The following is a 16090-nucleotide window of genomic DNA, read 5'->3' on the forward strand; positions in this document are numbered from 1 at the left end:
ATTCCTCAGAAGCCCAAACAATGAAGAAACTTGGCATTTCTTTTGTCACTTTAAATGGCAACTGTTGCTTTTTTGTAAACTGATGGGTGAGCATGTTAGAATTGTAATGTACTTGTTTTGATTACTTGAAAATAGATGACTTAGTTTCATGATGTATATTGATACCTTGCAGAGAATTAGTGGGCCTTAAGTAAGAGGTAAGTCCTAAGTCATAAAGTAATGCGCACATCTATGAACAGTAATGATACTGTGATTATATTGCTGTTTTTATAAAGTTCTCACGTTCCTCCCCACAAAATACTTCAGCATAAAATTTTGCTTTTAAAAACATGCAGAAATATTTCTGTAAAGCTTTCTTTGTGTAAACTCATTCTCCTTTGCCTTTTAACATGTAACCCTCTGTGGACCCTTAGAAAAAGAATCCCAAAGATCGTAAAGATAAATCAATGCCAATTAATGCCAGGGCAGGCAAGTAGTTAAAATGCAGATTCTGTATAAATTCCTTTTATACGGTGATCCAACATGGATTAAATTAATGTCAGCCAAAATGTCACGAGGGTAAGTGAAACATAATGACTCATTCACACAGATATTAAAAACTACCCTGAGCTTGGAAACTCCACTGCCAAATGTTGAGGATCAGACAATGTGAAACTAAGAGTATAAAGCATGGCACAGAAAAGGCTCGCTCTTCATTAGCATACTTATTTAAGTTGGTAGTGTGGGAGAAGGGGGTGGAGAAGGACAAAGCAGGATAAAAATGAGCTAAGGAGCCACGTTCTGAGCTGCTCTTTGTATGTGCAGTCCAGTATTTTCATTATGGCCTATTGCTTGGTTAGTAAAACTTCCCAGTAACAAGTAGCTACATTTGCTTAGCTTATGTTAACATACGTAAGCAATTCTGTGTTTTTTCTTTGCCCCCATGCACGCTAAGTACTGCGAGCAAGCACACAGATTTGTCCTTATTTTCATATGGAAACAAAACACTGGTGTATATAGGGGGGAACTGACCTCCTACCCAACCCCTTTGTCTTCATCTGGATGTTTTTCAGCTTGCTCAGCTTTCCAGAGGGAGACATTGCTGAGACTTTCTGTGTCTGCAATGTTTCCACAGAGTTTTTTCCTCCTACCCTGATGAACCTTCCTCTCTGCTGGCTGGGGTACCCGCCAGTGCAACAGGGCATTTTGCATGCAGATTATGAAGGAAAACAGACTGGTGTTTAAACAGTACTGAGAGGCTGAGGGAAACGATGCTCTAGAAAATGCTTTCATTCCTGCCACTTGGCAGGGCTGCCTTGGATCATATTTTACAGGGAAAACCTTCCCGAGTACAGCAGTTCCTGTGTTCATCACTGCCCTAATGCCAATGGCTCAGATCCTCCTTCTTTACATGTTTTCTTAAACCCTATAATGTTGAAACCATAGCCCCAACTGTAGAGGCAACATTGTGGTTTCAGCCATTTCTGCTTGCTGCCTGTTTTCTAGTGGCTTCAAACACAATTGAGTCTTTGAAATGTTTTACTACTAAATAATAATGCAGGGTAGTTTATTCATAGAATCATAGAATGCTTTGGATTGGAAGGGACCTGAAAGTTCATCTAGTTTCAACCCTGCTGCTACAGGCAGGGACACCTCCATCTAGACCAGGTCTTGAATGCTTCCAGGGAGGGGACATCCACAACCTCACTGGGCAACCTGTTCCAGCATCTCACCACCCTCACAGTAAAGAATTTCTTCCTAGTATCTAGTCTAAATCTTCCCTCTTCCAGTTTAAAACCATTTTCCCCTTGTCCTGTTGCTACCTGCCATTACAAAAAGTCCCTCCTCAGCTTTTCTGGAGGCTACCTTCAGGTACTGGAAGGCCACTCTAAAGTCCCTCCGGAGTCTTCTCTTCTCCAGGCTGAAGAACCCCATCTCTCTCAGCCTGTCCTCATGGGAGAGGTGCTCCAGCCCTCTGATAATCTTCGTGGCCCTCCTCTGGACCTGCTCCAGCAACTCTATGTCCTTCTTGTGTTGGGGGCTCCAGAACTGGATGCAGTACTCCAGGTGGGATCTCAGGAGAGCAGAGTAGAGGGGCAGAATCAAGTGGTCACACTTCCCTTGGTGCAACCCAGGATACAGTTGGCTTTCTGGGCTGCAGGTGCACATTGCTGGCTCATGTTGAGTCTTTCATCAACTGATACTCCCAAATCCTTCTCCTCAGGGCTGCTCTCCAGCCATTCTCTGCTCAAACTGTATCTGTGCTTGGATCTTATTGCTAAGCAGTGGTGCAAGCTGTCTACTAAGCATAAAAACACTGCATCAGGACTGGTACCTAAAAACTCTTATTTGCTTGCACAGCGCCCCAGTGAAACTCCAGAAGAGGTGCCTGAGAGACCTGTAGCTTCTTCTATTGCCAAAGCCTTCAGAAAGAGAGCTGGTCTTGTCTCAAGAGAGTGAGATGTATGACCTCTCCAGGCCCTATCCAGCCCTAATATTCCTTAAAAACTACATGTAGCTGCTTAGCCTTCAAAAACAGTGTGTGCCTTCACTTAAAAATAAACAGACTTTGATGTAAAACTTTGTTGTATCGTTTGATGTGCGTTCAAGCACAAAAGCTTTTCAAGTTTGCTGGGTTTTATTCAGCGATATCAGTTGTTCCAAACCCAGATCCTTGACCCCTTCTCCTGCCTGATTTTTGTCTAATCGCTTTCAGTACTGGAATAAGAATAATAGTATTTTAGATCAAAGAGATGTTTTCTCTGCGCTCTTCAAGCTATCTGCATCCAAAAGCAGGTCTGTTTTTTGTTTTTATCCCTAACAGTACCATTTGGTCCAGTAAAAGATGTGCTACCTCTCCCTAGGAGCCTTGCTTTGTTTCTGTAGACCACCATAGCTGCCACAAAACTACATCAAGTTTTTTGGTGGCGTTGTTTTTCAGTTTTTATTTTGTGCAGTAAACTGCATTTGTTAGGTGTTAGCCATTTTTTTCTTTTTTCTAAATATATAGAGAGGCAGCTGTCTACTCACGGCCACAACGTTTCGAAGAAAAGCTCAGGCAGTTTGCAATACCCGAAACAGCTGCTTTGCTTTTCTGATTGGCCTCCTGATTGCATTGCAAAGTGTACATCTTTATGCCCTTTAGGAAGGAAATCAGTCATGCTCATTTGCACTTGATATCCATAGAAAACCTTAGGCATAAATATTGTGATTTGTCCCAAATTGCCTGGCTGACTGGGGTGAAAGCAATCCCCAAGTTCTGCCCCTTTAACACTCTGTTGGACCGGCCAAAAGTCTGATAATGAGTCTGTGATTTCCATCCTCAAAGTGCTCTTTCTGTTTCTTCAGGGCTGACACAGCAGAATGTAGGTGGAAAATCCAGTTTCCATTGGGAAAGTGTAAATAAGACCTGGAGACATTCTACGCTGAATACAAACTATAACAGGCTGTATTGATTTTTTTGGTTTTGTATTTGAAGCCGATCCCAATCGTGTAGAACATGTACTAACCGCTATGAGAATTAAGAGCTAAAAGTGAACATCTGCCAAAGTGCTCTTTTTTTATCCAGATGTTTTTTTTAAGTATCTGCTGTGAACTGGTGAGGATGAAGGCTAAAACTCTTTGTCTAAGCTTTTGGTTGTTGTCGTTGCATCTCTTGTAGACTTCTGTAGGACCTTGGATGTTGTATTTGCCAGTGTGTGTCACGCAGGATTGCAGGAGCTGCCAGCTCTTTCTTTTGCCTTGCGGTCCCTCCATCCCTCTGGGTCTGTCCTTTTCAAATCTTGGAGCTGAGAAGCAGCAGACTTAGTCATTGCTTGGGTCGGAAACTACAATTGAAAGGCTGCCCAGAGCACAGAACTCAGCACTTTTGTCATCTCTGCTGCTGTCAAAGCTCAACAAAGGTTCTGCATCTTTGCCTGTGAAGGGGAAGTCTTCGTTTAGTAATGCACCCATCGGTATCCCAGTATGGTGGTAAATCCTCACAAAGACAGTACCCATTTCATGACTACTTTGAAGTTCTGACCAATTACTAAAAATACAATTTCATCTGCACTTATGTTTCCCTTTTTCCCACTGCTTAAGCATTAGCCACCAAGTCCCGGAAAAATCCATCTTTCCTCTTACTTGGCAGATGCATCCATGCCGCTGTCCTGCATCCAGGAGCAGCAAGAAGGCAATTCTTGTACTCCAGGCCATGTTTCCTTGTTTTTAGGGAAAGATGGTCCTCCCCTCATCTCCGAGGTGAAAAGCATTCCTTTTTTTGTGCACGTATGCTATGTGTATGATCATAAATGAGCACTGACACCTTCTGAAGGATTTGACAGGAAGAGGTACAGGTTTTAGTGCTGTCCAATACAGGTGTTGTGCCCGAATGTACACTTTGCACTTGGACACTCCAAATTACTACCAAAAAGAGCAGAATACATGTAGATCTTTCTTGAGAGCTCTTCAGTTAATCTGCAGGATTGGCCACTTGCCTTCAGGTTTAGTCATGGCAGTGATTCTGCCCAGCTTTGCTGGCAGAAGGCTGTTTTATGTTGGTGGCCCAGTGAGTATGTGAATGTTTCCATGTGGCACCGTAGAAGGCACCATACAACCACTGAGGGCTGTAAGGGTGGAAGCATGCTTTTCAGTCCAGGTTTAACCCTGAGTGCTAACTTGGAAATTAATATTGCAAAACTGGAGCCAAACTTAAACCCTGAATGGTTGTTCTGGTGTGCAGAGTATGTACACATGCAGGTTTGATATATTGATAATGCGATTTAGGGAGGTAACGTCCTTTCTAAATGTTGTAGGAGTTGAACTGTTGGAGAGTTCATCCGAGGCAATGTTCTGTACTGCACAAATCACTGTGCAGGACTTGTTTCAGTGGGCAGGAGAGCTACACATTGCAAAGATTACAGCTACAGTCAGACCAAGTCAGTCAGCAATACAAACTTATGTCACCACGTTGGATGTCTCAGTTTAAAAACAAGAGGGGAGAAAGGTCTGTCTGTCATCAAAGCGTCCACGTGGTGGCACACTTATTCCACGGACAAAAAAAACCCAACGCCTCCTGCCCCAATCTATTGGCCATGATGTTTAATGTTTGTAATAAAAAAGAGCCACCGGTCTTTGAAGTCCTGACCTGCTGATGTGTGAGTACTGAGTGCCCCTTGCTGTGCTGTTACTTCTCTACTTTTGAGGATTAGTGACTTTTTAAATGATTTTTTTTTTTTTGTTTCTTCTCTGTGACCTTGTCTGAAGTGAATGCTTTTACATTTGTGTATGACCTTTTACATTCTGTGAAGTACTATGTGCGTTGTTTTTGTTATTCTCTGTGCTAGAAACACCATGGTGCTCTCCCATTAAGGTGAAACATGGTTATGCAAACTGCAGGACACCGCAAGGGGAATATTACAAGAACGTACTGGGGACGAGATGTGATATTCGTTGCCAAAAAGGCTATGAACTGCATGGCCCTCAGCAGCTCATCTGTCAGTCGAGCAAACGCTGGTCTGGGAAAGTGCTCTGCAAACGTAAGTAGTGCAGATGCTGAGCTCTGCTTGTCTTTGTACTCCGTGTAGCTGAAACCTGTGAGTCCTAAGCACTTGGAAGATGAAACAGTGATGTTTGGTGGTTATTTTGTTTTAGTCATGGGCAATATGCTGGGTTGTGTAGACTGGCTTGTCACCTGAAGGTCTTGCAGTGGTACATGGCGTGCTAAGAATCATGACTGGAATGGAGGACAAAGAGGACAACGTTTTAGAAGTGTTTAGAAGAATTTTTACTTGTAGGAAGAGTTTTATGAGAGAGCCTTAAAACTTCTTTAGAATATTGTCCATTGTGGATTTTGTAAGCTGATGCAATTTTTATCAGGTGTTTAAGTGGGCTCTTGCAGTAAAACATTTTCTGAGAAGAAAGGTACATGCTGTCTCTTTCTCATGTAAATATTGCATTGGGCTAATGCATGTGTAAAGTTAAATTTGAAACACAATAAATAACTTAAATAAGAAAAGTGTGAAAAGCCTCATGTGGGGAATTGCTTGGTAGCTGTGCCTTTGTTTCTCTGCAATATCTCAGGGACATTATTTTAAGGGAGTATAACAGGTTTCCAGAACTTCCTGTTCTCTTTTCCAGAGAAGCGCTGCCCCACGCTCTCCATGCCAACCAACGGGGGCTTCAAGTGCTTGGATGGTGCCTACTTTGGCTCCAGGTGTGAATACTACTGCTCACCAGGGTACCAGCTGAAAGGCGACCGCATAGTGACGTGCATGGACAACAAAGCTTGGAGTGGCCGGCCAGCTTCCTGCGTGGGTAAGTAGAATCACAGAATGGTTTGGGTTGGAAGGGAGCTCAAAGCCCACCCAGCCCCAACCCCTGCCATGGGCACGGCTGCCCCCCACCGGCTCAGGCTGCCCAGGGCTCCATCCAACCTGGCCTTGAGCGCCTCCAGGGATGGGGCACCACAGCTTCTCTGGGCAGCCTGTGCCAGGGCCTCAAAGTAGGATGCTCTGTCTGCATTGTGATAGTTCCCTGGACGGGTTGGAAACTGACCCCTTTTTCTGACCTTCCCTCTTGCTTTTGTTTCTTGGTATCTGTCTCCAGCTATAACCAGAGAATATGGATGGATTGTAGTCACCTTGCTGGTGGCTACAGTGAGCTAGTCTAAGATTTTGCCTAGTTCACATGAGTTTTGCCAGCAATTTCTGTTACATAGTCATCAGTCTCCTGAGAATCTCAACTGGTAAAATTGATTTTTATATCCATAAATCAAACAGTACAGAAACAACTACTGAGACTTAACTTCCTACTGATGAGATTCAGCAGATAGGCAGTGAAGTCTCAGCTGCTGTTCTTCTTTCTGGGAAGGTTGAGCAGTCACCCACAAAGGAAAACACTGTTTAGCCATCTGACTTGGATAGCAGTAATCTGAGCTTGTGGGTGGTAGGATATTTGTGCTCAGTGTTTTTTGTGTATGGTATCTTGGTTTTCCTCAGAGTGCCTGTTGCTTACTCTAGGTTAGTAAATAGGTTTGGAGTCTTTCCAGTGTGGCTTTGTATTTGGAGAATGTTTTTAGTTTTCCTGTTGCTTGTACAAATGTATGAATAATCCTGCTGCTTAGGTCCAGCCTGTTTGTGGTGTCGTTTTTATTTACAAAAACGAGCCATGTCCTTCTCAGTAGTGTGGGTGGAGGAAGAAAAACAAATTCTTTTAAGTTTGGGAATGATAAAATGTTTTCTGTATTTCCTGGCGCTTTCAGAACCTCATCTGTTTTTGGCATCAGCGTGCTTACTGCTGAAGATGCTGTCTTGCTTTGTAGAAAGTAAGCAAGTTTATCTTAGGCAAAAATAAGAGCAGCTAGGGTAGCACTTCCACATCTTTTTTTTTATTCCAAAAATGCAGGTTGGTTCTTGCACAGGATATGATTGCAAGTCCAAAATAACCCAGTAAAAGTAACACCATTATTTAAATTTTGGTAGTACCACATAGTACAGAGAAGACCCTTTCAAGCCTTGTGTGCACACTGTTTTTGCATATGCATAGTGAATTAAGCAGTTAGCAAGCTCTGTAATAATGATATTATCTTTTGACCTCTTGACAGGTAGGACAGGAATTCTTTGTGACCAGACGTGTCCTTCACAACATTAATGCAGTCTGATTAACACATACATTAGTGTGGTTCAGTAGTATAGAAAAGCTGTCCATGAACTGGGCCAGAAGAGAACCAGCTGAACAGAAGCTCATCCTCATCTGAACTTGCGGGACCTTGTGGGTCCTTTCAAACTCAGGGCAGTCTACAGTTCTATGATTCAGTAGGGATGTTACCAGCCCATGTCTGTGATTACATGTAAAGCTCATATCGCTCGGTGGCAAAGAGCTCTGGGGACACTGTAGGTATTGGCATCAAGTGTTACAGAATTATCACAGAACTCAATTTGTAACTCTGTTGGAAACACAGAGGCTTTCCTCTAAGCTTTAATACTGTAATTGCACTGCTTAGTGATTTTGCACAAAAATACTTGGACTTCACAGCAATATAGAAGATCAATGTAGGATCAGGCAAGTACTTTTGCTGACACAGGTATTCATTAAAAGGGGGAAAAAGACATACCGTTTTCCTTCAAGAAAATTTGTTGTGTTTTAGCAGTCGCTTATGGAAGCCCTTACAGACAGTGGATATTAACTTCTAACAAAGCAGCTCGTCCACTCTCCCTCCTGTAAGAGGAGTGGTATTCTTCATGATGCTGAACTGAAGGAAAAAGCCCAACATGTAGCTGGTTCAGTTATCAGTTAGCTTAAAAATGCCAATATTCACTAGAACAATTTTTCCATTACATCTTTAATTCATTGTAACATAGACTGAAATAGGGATTTTCCTCTAGAAGATTGAAAACTGTCACTTTTTTTTTTCCTTCAATGATGGTTTCATTTCCTGCTGATTTTATAGCAGAGGTTGTGTTAAATGGCTGTCATCGTGCTAAGTCATTCTTTTCACATCCTAGGAAGATTGTACTGATAGGTGCTTAACTAACAGCTTTCAACTACTGAGGTCTGAAACAAGCTTTGCACTCTGAGTCATTAATTATACAGGCAGTGATAATGGATGTTTTTAAATACAGAGCAGTGCCTTGTGGAGGGCAGAACAGTGTTTTTCATTCACCCTTTCACGATTTCCAGTCTCTTCATATCTTTATGTTTTTGACACAGAATAATGTTTTGAGTTAGCTTCCAGCCATCAAGCACTAATAACAGGGTTTGTATGCAACAGCAGACTCGTCTGCCTATGTTACAAGGACTCCTGAATGAGCACTGGCCATTCAATACCATCCCTTCTGTTTCTGTCCTCCTAAGTCCTCTCATCATCCCTGGCTCACAAGCAAGTAGCAGACTATGAGAAACGCAGTCAACAAGCTCTTTACACTTTTTGTTGTCAATATTGCTAATGTGGCCATTCCTAGCAGTATGTTTAAAAAAAAAAAAAAAAGAGTAAATGTAAAAGCTATTTGAAAACTTGACATTTTTCTCAACTAAGTTCAAAAGGCAGCTTTAAAATTGAATATCCCTCTGCTGACCTCCCGACTTAAGTAGTCTCAGCCCCAAGTGCTGGAGTTCAAGAAAGGTCTGGACAACTCTGATTTTTGGGTGGTCTTGTGTGGAGCCAGGAGTTGGGCTTGATGATCCTAATGGGTCCCTTCCAACACTGGCTGTTCTATCATTTCTGCAACACCACTTCCAAGCATGAGGCAGTATACCAGTCGCTGCTGGGAAGCCAAGAAAAGCAACAGTTGACCAGAACATAAGAAGAGCAGTGGCCAAATGGCTCCAAATTTTTTTTTGGTGGAAATTCGGTTTCCTTGCCTACGATGTAAACCTTTGCGGCAAGACTCATCCATTAAATGCACAGCCCTCCTCGGCAGCTTACATAAATCAATGTGAAGTGTCATCGCTCTTTCAGCAGTGACACAGCAGTAAAAGCGTTAACAACAGCCGTACAGGGTCAGAGTACCCTGCAAAGCATCCTGCCTCCAGCCCTGGCCAGGAATACACGCCTCAGGAGAGAGAATGTGACAATTCACAGCTTCCAGGATCTCCTTTCCCCACTGCTGAATCCTCCCCAGCAGTCAGCAGTCTTACGGCTTCCTCCAAAGGGTGCCTGGTGGTTTTGTTCCCTCAGTAACCACGTTGTTTGTCTGTCTCTGCGATGTGGAAGTCCAAGCTGGTTCATACCAGCCTGTCTGCTCTGTGCTAAATAATGGAATGAGCTTCTGAATGAAGTGCTTAAAGCATTGGCTCTTAAACGCCATTCTGACTTTTGTTCCATCACTGCATTCATTTAATTTATACTGTCAATACCACGGTGCTGAGCTGTAGCAACAGGAAACTCACCAGGCACAGAAGTGGACTTGGTGAGATCTGGTTAGTTTTCATCCTAATTTGGCTGTGGGTTACTGAGAGCAGTGTAGCTTTGTAGAGGAGGGCAGAGCTGCCATGAAGCATCTCACAAAGCATTCAGGGTTGAAGGAATACTCTTACAAAAAAAATAGAAGCCAGCTTTGGAGGTCCTCAAGTTCCTGAAATACTGAAAAAGTGAAGTGAAGTGAAAGCCTGAAGGGAGTATATCAGGGCTGCACTTGCCCTCGTTAAACTGGCAAAAAACATTGTGTGTTGCTTTAGTATATGAAAGTCTGTAGCGTTATTTTATGAATTTGTTGCTTTATAAAGACCTAAACCTTTTCTCATTTCTTTCTTTTATTGAAAGAGACAGACTGTGCTTTGTGTTTGTCATGCTAATGAAAAACCAAGGCCTGCCACCCTTTACATTTGAGCAGCATTTTAGGGATTGTCTTCTAGTTGTAGGTAAAGAGCAATCTTGTCTTGTTACTTATTTATTTTTAAATGTGACTCTATGGATTTAGACTTGATTTTGGGCATAGCTCAAGAGATGATCAAAAGAACTGGGACTAAGTAATTAAAGGTGGATGTTTTAATGATTGTTATGGTGTTTGACCTTGGTTCACTGATGAAGTAGTAACAGCAAAGAAAGACAAGCAGTTATGTGTCACTTTTATCCAGCATCAGGATTCCTTATCAACACCACTGTTCTCTTACTCCTGAATAGTAGTCACAACGTTCTGGTAGCACTTAATCAAGCTTTCAAAACTTATTTTGATCTACTTTGTTATTCATTTATTACCTGTTAGGCATTATTATAAAAATTACTTGATAAAATGCAGCAGTAATTCTCTGCAAAAATGACAATTTTGTCAGTCTTGCGTTATTTCTCTTTTGCCATTGCTGCAGGAAAAATAACAAGTTGATGGTAATGTGCGATGTTAACATGCAGAGACAGATTTATGCTGAGTGCTTAGCAAATGTACTTAATCAGAGTAGCCACTGCATGGATGCACAAAGAGGGGCAGAGCAAGATGAACAGAAGGTCCACGCTGTGTGGGTATGGTCTTAGGCATCCTTCCGTAGAGTTCAAAGCTAAATGCAGTTTTAATTGATGACTATACAAATAAATTTACATAAAACTAAGTTTTCATTAGGCTTTTTTTTTTTTTGGGGGGGGGGGGGGGGAATAGGACCATTGTCATCTGTTGCTCTTGTTTGGAAAAGGTGAGAAGCACAGGCTCCACCTGCACTGGTTGGGTCAGCTCTGGTGTTGAAAAGGCCAGTTGAACATGGCCTAAGGTTACTCTGACAGCAGGATGGCAGCTGTGAAGAAAAGGAACAGCTCTAACAGATGCAAAGGTGCCCATTTCTCTGAGCTTTATTTCAACAGATACAGAACCTCCGAGAATCCAGTGCCCCAGCGTGAAGGAGAAAACTGCAGAGCCCAACAAGCTGACAGCCAGAGTGTTCTGGGATACCCCGGAGGGAAGGGACACTGCTGATGGGATTTTAACAGAGTAGGTAGAAATCCATCGATGTCTGTGGGAAATATCCCATGTAGACTTGTCAGATGAGTAACTACAGTCTTGGCTGGGGATTACTCATGGGTGGAAAGAAACAGAAGGATGAGCCATCTCAATTTTTTCTTGTATAAAGAAATGGAAGCTCAAGTTCTTTTGGGCATTACATGATGCTTAGCTACACTATGAATTGTCTTATAAGAAGCAAGCAGGCCCTGACTGCTTTGCTCCCATTTCATCAGTGGGATGGGACCTTTTTGTTAAAGAGTGGGGCTTGTGGCAGCGTGTATGACTGACCTGGTCTCTGTTATGCAGCTTCTTCCTGTGCTTACTCTCGATATTCAGCCATGTAGAACAGCCAGACAAGCTGAGCATGCCTCAGACTTCACTCTTCAGGCTCTTACAGTGGTGGCAGTAGGAAAATACCAGTGAATTTATGAATGTCTGTCCCGTTTTATCTCCTGTTTTAGTGTTATTTTGAAAGGCCTGCCACCAGGGTCACATTTTCCAGAAGGCGACCACAAAATCCAATATACTGTTTATGACAGAGCTGAAAATAAGGGTACTTGCAAATTCCTTGTTAAAGTCAGAGGTAAGAATGATGTTTTACACTATAAATACAGTTACTGATGTGCACCTGGCTTAGTAGGCAGTTTTAGAAATGTCCTAATCTCTAAATTTGTCTGTGCATATACACACATACGTGTATTTAAAGTTTATGTTGACTCTGCAACTGAGTGTACCATCTTGCTTGAGTCCCTGATGGCCAAACCCACAGCAGGGTGCACACCTGGCATGCTGCAAGTCAAGGAGAGGCTCTTGTGATCCATCCTGCTCCATACTGTTGAGCATGTTGGCTGCTGAATCAAGTAGCTGAAGGAGTTTTGCAGCTGTGCCTCACATCTGTCAAGAAGAGTTGCCTTTTCACAAGTCCAGGTCTTGAAATGTGCACTTGAATCTGTAGAGATGAGATCTTTGTGTTCTTTGGCCATTTGTTACTATATACCACAACGATATACACACACCTCTATATCTGCATCATTTTAGTTTACAAATGATACTAAGAAGAGCTTTTGTTTGGTTGGTTTCTTACATACTTAACGATAGACAGCAAAAAGAAAAACATCTTCCATAGTGGTATTTTGTTGGCTGTGATTCATGCCCTGCCTTTTTTTTGTTTTCATCCACATCTTGTCTGTCTTTCTTGAAGTCAGGCGCTGTGTGAAGTTAAACGCTCCAGATAATGGCTACATCAAGTGTTCTGGTGATGGAAATAACTATGGTGCTACGTGTGAATTTTCCTGCATTGGAGGCTATGAGCTGCAAGGAAGCCCAGCTAGAGTGTGCCAGTACAATTTGGGGTGGTCAGGAGTGGAGCCAACCTGTGCACGTAAGTGAGTATTTCATTGCTTTACTGAAAGGGCTACGAGAACAATGGTTCTCAGGGAAGTGAGAATTGGGGAAGAGGCTTGGGGTCGAATACAGCTACAAACTTCAATGCCCTTCAGATAAAAAACACTTTTATGTTCCCTGCCCTACTTAGATCTGAAGCATGGGCCATTTTTGGCTGTTCTTTCCTAGGATAATGCTGGTGCCTTACAACGGATAGCATGTTTCAGCCCAGATCTTTACACAGAACTTCACATACTGCAGTCAAACCATTTTGTAAGCCAGAGTACAACTTAAGATAAAATAGCTGGCTTCAATGAGGCTACTTTATCTTCCGTATTACTCTCTTGTTCCTGTGTTTCTGGTATCTAACACTTGTTTGTCCTTTTAGAAATAATCTGTTTTTAGTGTCCTCTGTAACTTTTAAATTTAATTCTAGCCATGAATATTAATGTGAATGTGAGGACTGCAGCTGCACTTCTGGATCAATTTTATGAGAAGCGGAGACTGCTAATTATTTCAACTCCTACTGCAGCCAACTTCTTCTACAGGATGCAGTTAGGAATGCTGCAGGTAAAACACAGGTCGGGGTGGGTTGCAGAGGGTTGTAGCTATTTTTTTTTTCCTTAGACATGTGATAGGATAAGCTTTGCTGTTGGTATAAATCAGCAAACTTCAGATATTACGTTTTAGCCAGTAGAGTATCTGGCAGAAGTGATGGTGGTTCTGGATTAATCCTTTTTATGTGTGCCTGAGTTTAAACATCTCCCTGTTTTCCAATTCAGCTCTATTCTGGATTGTACTGCCTCTCACTGACTATTTACTCAATCCAGGCAGTTCTGGCCCTCTTCCATCCTCTCAACATTAATTAATATTAAACCTGTACTCTAATAAATCATTCCCTCATTCAGTTCCTAAAGGAGTTAGGAAAAAACATCCAGCACTTCAGTGGTTACAGGTCATGCAAGCCAGGCTTACGGGGTCTGTAACTACAGTGTGAAGAAATATTACAGGCTCTAGAAATAATCTGAGTACCGGACAGAGGACCAGAGGCTCAGCATAGACAGAAATCACCCAGAATTGCTGGAGATAGCACTGTGGTATTTCATAACAAAAAAATAAAGAAAAAATTCTCGTGATTGTTCTTCTATAAATATTTCTATAAATGTTTCTCCTTGGGTTCTTGCTAGACTAAGGGGTACACCTCAGCTCAGAAATGTATCTGTGTCCTTAGGGAGAGCAGCCAGTTCCGTATTCTTTCATAGCAGCAAATGCTTTGTTTCTGTTCCCACATCTAGAACAGAAGTCAGAATGATCATTGGTGTATGACTGTGATAACATTGCTAACTGCTGGCTTAAGTTAAAGTAAGTTAAGTTGTGTTAAAAACAAAATGAAAGGCTTTTTTTTCCCCACAGCAGATTAGCTGGGCAAGAAAATAAAATATTTTGATTGAAATGACTTAGTTTAAAATACTAATTTTAATGGCAATATTACTCTTCCACTGCTTGGAAAAACAAGTTGGCATACTAAAAAAAAACTTCTTCCATTTCATGTACTTTGCTTCAATTGCCAAAGTAGATTACTGGCACAATACTTAGCAAACTGGCATCTTTTAATGTCATTACAACACAAGTTTACATTTCTCCTTGGTGGTCTCTGTGTGGTGGTGTTCTTAGAGTAGATAACAATCCATCCTTTAATAGCCCCTGGACTCATTTCAGCTTAAATCATCTCACTAACTTGAGAAGTTTGGATCCATTGTGAACACTCTCAGCACACTCCAAACAACCAACTGCATTCTCTCTGCTGGCTAACCAATCTCTTCCTTCTTTCACCTCTTCCAGCCGGCACAGTGTGGCTTAGACCTGCGACATGTTACTGTCGTTGAACTGGTTGGTATCTTCCCAGCACAGATAGGAAGGATAGGTGTAAAGCTGCTGCCCCCGTCCCTTGCACTGCAACTCAGGTAAAGTAATGTTTGGCTGCTGTTATGTGTGCTATAGCATATATAATATATTGCTTTTGAATTCCTGCATCTTATTGTCTAAATTGGCATCTTGTACTGTACTGTACTTAGCTAGACACTGGAAAGTAGGTAGATGTTCACGAGCAAGTTTCAGTATTGATTTACTCTCTACTAACTTGCAATAGCTGCTGAAAATTCAAGGGCATTTGGGATTCATGAAATTAAGAGCACAGGTTTCTGTGTGTTTCATATTAAATGGGCTGTGAGCAGCTGACTCTTTCAAGTGCTATGTCTTCCTTGCCTCTTTGCTCAGTTAATGATGCTAATTCAGGTGAGCTCTCTGTATCCCTTTGTCATAGAATCACAAAACAGTTTGGGTTGGAAGGGACCCAGCCTCAACCTCTGCCATGGGCAGGGCTGCCCCCCACCAGCTCGGGCTGCCCAGGGCCCCATCCAACCTGGCCTTGAGCGCCTCCAGGGACGGAGGGATGTTATGTCTTTGTTTTTGGCTGCTGTCACTGGAAACGCTTCTTACAGACAAGTTTGTATTTGTGCTGGAATTGGCCTGATGCAGTCAGTCAATTGCAGATTGCAATCCCCTGCAATCACTTGGTAAGGATGGCCTCGGAGCAGCTGGCAGTGCAGCCCCAGGCAGCATCACCAGCCCCTCTTCTATGCAACACTGGTGGAGGCTGTGGCCAGGCCAGAAGGGAAGCAGTGGGTGCTCTTTGAAGTCCCACATCCAGATATGATATGGACAGCATTTCAAAGGGCAAATGATCTCAGCCTCCCCAGCCTGACAGACATTCATCAGTTTTACTGAGGTGTCTGAACTGTTTTGACTTGGTTTTGGGCTGGCAGGGAGTTGGTTTTCACTTGAAAGGGAGATTTCATGTGTCAGCACTGCCTAGGGATAGGAAGACTCCAAGAGCCAAAAGTGGAGGCCTATTTGGCAGGTTAAGTGGTAGTAATTTAGGAAAGAAGTCCAGGAGCATTTTAGGCAGCCTCTTCCATGATATGCCTGAGAAAATGGCTTGAGTTCTAACGGGGGGACAAGAAAAAGTGTTCCTTCGTTAGTATTCTGACAAGTCTGAGAGGTTTTCTGGATTGGAAAAAAATGAAAATATTCTTTCCCTATTAAAGAAAGAGCCAGCTTCTTTCTCCTTTTAAAAAAAAAACTAAAAAAAAAAAAATCCACTTATATAGTACTTACATTAAAGTTGAAGTTGTTTTCTTGTGGCTCTGTAAAAAATAAGCTCTGGTAACATCCCTGTTCCCGCATCCTTCTGCTGCCCACGTCAACCTTAAATTTCAGGAATTGACACGCTTTACAACTCTGCCCTCTGCTTGATGGAA

At 42.4% G+C, this 16090-nt stretch overlaps 1 protein-coding gene across 4 annotated transcripts in view; it reads left to right on the forward strand.

The window, feature by feature from the left end:
* SRPX (sushi repeat containing protein, X-linked) overlaps nt 1–16090 on the forward strand; it is a 43942-nt gene that overhangs the window by 26155 nt on the left and 1697 nt on the right. For all 4 annotated transcript variants that reach the window (XM_021407885.1, XM_021407892.1, XM_021407897.1 and 1 more), the window contains 7 exons: nt 5307–5498; nt 6100–6276; nt 11249–11375; nt 11849–11970; nt 12589–12768; nt 13207–13340; nt 14613–14734. In XM_021407885.1, the coding sequence (XP_021263560.1) occupies nt 5307–5498; nt 6100–6276; nt 11249–11375; nt 11849–11970; nt 12589–12768; nt 13207–13340; nt 14613–14734 (1054 nt within the window). The remainder of the gene's footprint in view (nt 1–5306; nt 5499–6099; nt 6277–11248; nt 11376–11848; nt 11971–12588; nt 12769–13206; nt 13341–14612; nt 14735–16090) is intronic.

Source organism: Numida meleagris, chromosome 1 (genome assembly GCF_002078875.1).
Source record: "Numida meleagris isolate 19003 breed g44 Domestic line chromosome 1, NumMel1.0, whole genome shotgun sequence".
Classification (NCBI taxonomy): domain Eukaryota; kingdom Metazoa; phylum Chordata; class Aves; order Galliformes; family Numididae; genus Numida; species Numida meleagris.